The sequence below is a fragment of the Oryctolagus cuniculus genome, chromosome 18 (assembly GCF_051225735.1).
Source record: "Oryctolagus cuniculus isolate XC-2025 breed Fujian yellow rabbit chromosome 18, ASM5122573v1, whole genome shotgun sequence".
NCBI classification, from domain to species: Eukaryota; Metazoa; Chordata; class Mammalia; order Lagomorpha; family Leporidae; genus Oryctolagus; species Oryctolagus cuniculus.
Window position 1 is genome coordinate 2,392,487 of NC_142884.1, and position 5,900 is coordinate 2,398,386.

The 5,900-nt window shown below is 45.2% G+C and overlaps 1 protein-coding gene across 1 annotated transcript; it reads right to left on the reverse strand.

Moving 5' to 3' along the window:
• Positions 1-335: 335 nt before the first annotated feature.
• On the reverse strand, positions 336-1,274 carry LOC100341479 (olfactory receptor 6Z7-like). The gene has a single exon (XM_002722570.3). It carries the CDS (start codon positions 1,272-1,274, stop codon positions 336-338), a length of 939 nt encoding a protein of 312 aa, XP_002722616.1.
• Between the last annotated feature and the right edge of the window lie 4,626 nt (positions 1,275-5,900).

Sequence of the window (5,900 nt, forward strand, 5' to 3'; positions counted from 1 at the left end):
CAAAACATGTCTTCCATTATCAATTTTTATGAAATGTGCAGAACAGGCAAGTTTATAATTATATAAAGTAGACAGATTGTTTCTTAAGGCTAAGGATGGGTGACTGAGTGCAGTTGCTGGTCCGACTTGCAGTGTGTATGGGTATCTTTTGCAGATGGTGAAATGTTCTGGAGTTAGGCAATAGTGAGGTTGCACACAACTTTCTGAACATACTAAAAAACACTTGATTACACATGCTTAAAGGGTGAAATTTATGGTATATGAGTTATATTTTGATAAAAAAGTAGGATATTGATAACTTGAAATCTCTCCTGATGCTGGTCAGCTGGTCAACCTCAGGACCAGTGCAGGGTTTTATGGAAAGCTGCCTGGACCTCCTTGTTGCGCAGACAGTAGATGACAGGGTTGCACATGGGTGTGACCACTGTGTAGATGACTGACAGCACCTTGTTGAGGTCCATGGCTTCTATGCGGCTGGGGCGGGCATAGATGAAGATCGTGGCTGAGTAAAAGATGCCGACCACCAGCAAATGGGAGGCACAGGTGGAGAAAGCTTTGTGGCGGGCAGAAGCTGACGGCATGCGGAGCACGGCCCTACCAATGGCCACATAGGAGGCCATGGCCAGGAGCAGGGAACCCCAAAGGATGACAATTGCAGAAATGAAGTCCACCAGCTCTGTCAGGGACACGTGGGTGCAGGACAGGTTGAGCAGAGGGGAGACATCACAGAAGAAGTGGTTGAGAACATTGGGGCCACAGTAGGACAGGCTAGCAATGCATGCTGTTTTGATCACTGAGACCACCAGCCCACCAAGCCATGAGGACAAGGATAAGCCCAGGCAGACCTGGGGCCGCATGAGCAGTGGGTAGTGCAGAGGGCGGCAGATGGCCACGTAGCGGTCATAGGCCATGGAGGCCAGGAGGGTGCACTCTGTGCAGATGAGAGAGATGAAGAAGAACAATTGGGTCATGCAGGCTGTGAAGGGCACATGGCAGGGTCCAGTCCACAGTCCCACCAGCAGGCTGGGCATGGTCACTGACACGTAGCACATCTCCAAGCAGCTGAGGTTGCCCAGGAAGAAGTACATGGGCTTGTGGAGCTCACTGTGGCTGCAGATGAGGTAGATGATGAGCGTGTTCTCCAGGAGGGTCAGCAGGTAGAGAGTCAGGAAGACAAGGAACAGGGCATCCCTTATGCCCAGCTTGGCGGACAAACCCAGCAAGACAAATTCTTGGATTCTGGTATTGTTGGACAACTCCAGGGACATCTCCATCTAAGAAAAAATGCAAAATATTGTCTACATCTACATCGATCTCTCTACATCTTACCTCACCCTGGATTCAGCCATTAACTCTTGGCCAAAGCAAACAACCTCTTGTTGGGGGCGTCTTTTTCGTAATTCTTAATCTAGTGGCTAGCGGGTTCTTTCAAAATCATGTATCACATAGGAACACTGCTCTGATTTAAACTCTTCCTGGGGCTGACATTATTCCCAGAATAAGCAACTTCCATTCGGGACCTTCAGTCCCCAGTGTTCTGGCACCTGCCTATTGCTTCATGTTTAAGTCGCACCCTGCTCCCTCTTCTCCCATCTACTGCCGCCCCACAGCACCCTTCCTCACTCAAATGCACACAAGGTCCTGCCAACCTTCCACTATCACCGTGAACTTTCATTATGTTCTCAGAATATCTGCAAAAACACATTGAATCTGCTAAAAACTAATTAAAATTTTAAAAAATAAAAAATACTGTGGAAAGATGACCATAATATTTTTTCATCTATTTATTTCCTTTCATAGGAACCTTTTAGCAAAAGCTTCCATTCTTCTCAGTACTCTGGAAAGTGGGCATCGTTTCCTCATTGCTTAAGATGAGCTTCCAAAGACAACAATCGGAAAGAGAGGACGTTGGAGCTTTTCAGACCAGCTCTCCCCTGTCTGGTCCCGCCACCCAACACAGTGCCTTGCATGAGATTGTGTTATTTGTGAAAGGGGAATACACGACTTGGAATGAATGGGGAAAGGTCTTTCAACTTTGGTCTGTGGAGATGTGGGTGTCTGACTTACACTGAAGATGCCCACATCCCATTTTGGGGTGCTGAGCCTGAGTCTGGGCTCCACTCTCAACTCCAATTTGCTGCTAATGCACACCTTGGGAGGCAGCAAGTGATGGCTCAAGTAGTTAGGTCCCCATCTTCCACGTGGGAGACCCACACTGAGTTTCCAGCTCCTGGCTTCAGCCAGACCCAGCCTTGTGTCTCGCAGTGAATTTGGTAGTGAGCCAGCATGTGAAATATCTCCCTCTCTCTCATAAATAAAAAAAATCCAAACATTCACTTGTGGGCCAGCAGCATCAGCATTACCTGGGAGGGAGGCAGACAGAAATGCAGAATCCAGACACCACACTCCCTGCCTGCCAACATGTAAAATCAGAATCTGCATTCTTTTTTTATTATTATTATTTTTCTTTCTTTTTGACAGGCAGAGTGGATAGTGAGAGAGAGAGACAGAGAGAAAGGTCTTCCTTTGCCATTGGTTCACCCTCCAATGGCCGCCGCGGCTGGCGTGCTGCGGCTGGCGCACCGTGCTGATCCGATGGCAGGAGCCAGGTGCTTTTCCTGGTCTCCCATGGGGTGCAGGGCCCAAGCACTTGGGCCATCCTCCACTGCACTCCCTGGCCACAGCAGAGAGCTGGCCTGGAAGATGAGCAACTGGGACAGAATCCGGCGCCCCGACCGGGACTAGAATCCAGTGTGCCGGTGCCGCTAGGCGGAGGATTAGCCTAGTGAGCCACAGGGCCGGCCAGAATCTGCATTCTAACAAGGCCCCCAGGTGACATCTATTTACATGAGAGTTTGAGAGACTCCAGTACAGAAGAGAGGGAAAACTCCTAGGCTGTGGCCAGTACCACACCCTAGCCACACAGAGACTCATGAGGCCAGGAGCTTCCTGGTGTGGCAGACGCAAGCCTGAGCACGTAGGACTTAACTAATGCTTGCAGTGGGCATAGTGAGTATCCACCATTTGCCAGGTGTTTTACCCAATTCTCTCATTTGATCCTTAAAATGATTTTGAAAGAAAAGTTATTTTCCCATTTTATGCATTTTACATTTTGGTTGCTTGAATTTAAAAGCATTTTAGCTTATATATGTCAAAATGGCAAGCATTCAATTGGTATCAAGGGACATATAGGGAAGGATAATTTCCCTTCTATTTCTATTCTGCTTTGCAGAAGAAACTCTTCTTACTAATGTCTTGCATATGTTCCCTGAGGTATTCTCTCCTTAATCAAAATTATATGTGTGAATTTTGTAAAACTTGTGTGAAAATGAAGAGAAATTACATACAGTACATACACATGTATGAATAATATATTTACATGGGTGTGCTCTTTTCCCATTTGCACAAAAGTTTTGCACACTGTATACCTTGTTCTGCGTCTTGCACTATTTGACATAATATATGCATATACTGGATACTGTTACATTTAACAAGTATTTTCTGCATTGTTCTTTGAATATCTGCAGTTAGTGGTTGCATCAATCTTATTTTCTAGTCATTCATTGTTATCCACAATGTCATGCAAATAGTCTTGTGCATATCTTGTGCATTTGAATACACATTCATGGAAACCAGCCCAAGAGGTGGAGTTCTTATCATCATTTATGCTCACTTAAACTTTTGAGAGATAGAGCCAGATTTTCCATCCCCAAGAAGTTGTCTGAGTCACATCACTACTCAGAATATAACACAGTGCCTCTTTCTCCACATCTCTATAATTAATGTATACTACCTACTTTCTGATCTTTGCAAACTTGATCAGTAACAGTAACATCTGTTGGTGGTTTCCAATGTGTATTTGCTCAGTATTTGTGTTAAAATTAACTTGAAATTTCTTGTCCTTTTCACTTTATTCTTGGGTTGAGTTTTCTTAATAATGTGTTACCATAACTGTGTTAAATAGAAAGAACTGAGTCTCAAGGGGCTGAGTCATTTGCCCGGGCTTTTGTGATATGAAAATGAAAACGCTGATACAGTCACTGAAGACAGGGGCTGCCTGGGTGCCTTCTACTTCCAGGGAGTGGGGGAGGGTCCCTCCACATTCCCAGAGGGACCCCCTGGGATGTTTGTGATTGGAGTCAAGAGTGTGTGGGAGGGAATGGAAATAATGAGAGGTTTTTTTCATAGGATTTCAGACTGTTGGTCTTGGAAGCATCTTCCCGACTGACAATCTGTTCCAACTCCCTAAAAGGGAACAAGTGTAGAAAATGAGGCTCAAGCCAAAACAACAACAACAACAAAAAAAAACAAAAAACAAAAACAAACAAACAAATGAAACAGGAAACCTATACCTGCTGAGAGTCTCTAAAGCCTTTTTCCACCATTGCTGTCTGAGTTTTTCTCTTTCATCTTTCATATGAGCTTTGGGTTCTAACCCCCATGGAATTTCTGTCTCCAGATGTTCTACCTTCAACTCTAGCAAGCCAAGCCCCTCAGCATTCCTGATCACCCATTTCTCCATGTGGACAATAGGGATTAGTATAACCTCACTCACAGAGCTTCTGTAAGGATCCCAAGCAGAGAGGGGATGTGTCCCGCGGTTTACAAACAGAGATTTACATCCTGGAGTCATATTGACCTGGTTACCCACTATCCTGAGCCTCAATTCTCTTGGTTCTAAATCTAACTTCACAGAAGGTTAAATGAGGCAGTGAGAGTAACACGCTTAACGTTCAAAACTGAAGTTTGCCCCTGCAGACCGATGGAGGTGGAGCTGGAAGAAATGCCTTCACTGGGCCCAGAGGACCCTCAAGCTGAGGAAGCTGTCGTTGGCCCGGAGTGACCCCATGACCAGGCGTGTTCAGCACTGGGTGGTGGAGCTCCCTCTGGCTCTAAACAAAAGCATCCCCACTGCCCTCTTCCTTTTGTCTTCCTTCCTCTCACCAGCTTCACTTCCTCCCTGCTCCTTCTTCTGTTTGTAATTCCTTCCTTGTCCCTTCTCCAGACCGGACCCTACAGGAGGTCTCTCACGACTCAAGCCTCACAACTGGCTATGCTAGATGCCAAGGGGGGGGGGGGGGTGTATTTTCCTGTCTTCCCTAAGAACAAATAACTTAGTTTTAAGAAACCACTTTGGAATCCTTTAGTCCAGAATCAGAGGACTCAAGCACTGAAAATGCTGATCAAGTATGCAGTGTGCCACCAACCGTGACAGGCACAGCAGGTGCTGTGGAGATGGACAGGACCTGGTCTGCTCAGGGAGTTTTCTGCCTGCCACTCTCTCATTGATCGTCTTGGATGTTAGCCAACCTCTCAACAGCTTCGGAAAACTATAGTGAAGGCATTATCTTCATCTCAGATTAAATAGCGCCTTCACTGTTAAATTAGTCAGACTGGGCTCAGGATATCAGATCCTCTAATTCATGGCTGTGAGATTTTGAATAAGCCACACATCCTCATAGAGTCTCTGGCATCTTATACGAAATTTGGGGATTATTTTAGTACTTATGCCTTGCACCAATTTTTGGCATAAGATAAGCAACCAATATTATTCATAATGATTAAATTTTGTCCTCCAAATAGATGGATTATCTTTATAATATGTATACTAGTTCATTAATCTAGATTGCAAAGCATTTTGATGTAGGGGTTATTGCTTACATATGGCAAGAAGAGAAATTGAAGCTTGAAGAGGTGAGGAAATTTGATCAAGATTACATAGTTCGCAAGTGGAAAATACAGCAATCAAACCTCAATCTACCCAATTCTGAAGCAAGTGGTCATTTCTCTCAGCTCTGCTGTCTCTGAACACTTGGCACAATTTGAATCCATACAGTGAAGCTATCTTTTTGCCTGACCCCTAAATGGGACTTCAGTGCTGGCATATTAACCAAATCTGT

Coding starts and splice junctions, on each gene's coding strand:
- LOC100341479 (XM_002722570.3), bottom strand. CDS start 1,274: ATGGAGATGTCCCTGGAGTTGTCCAACAATACCAGAATCCAAGAATTT.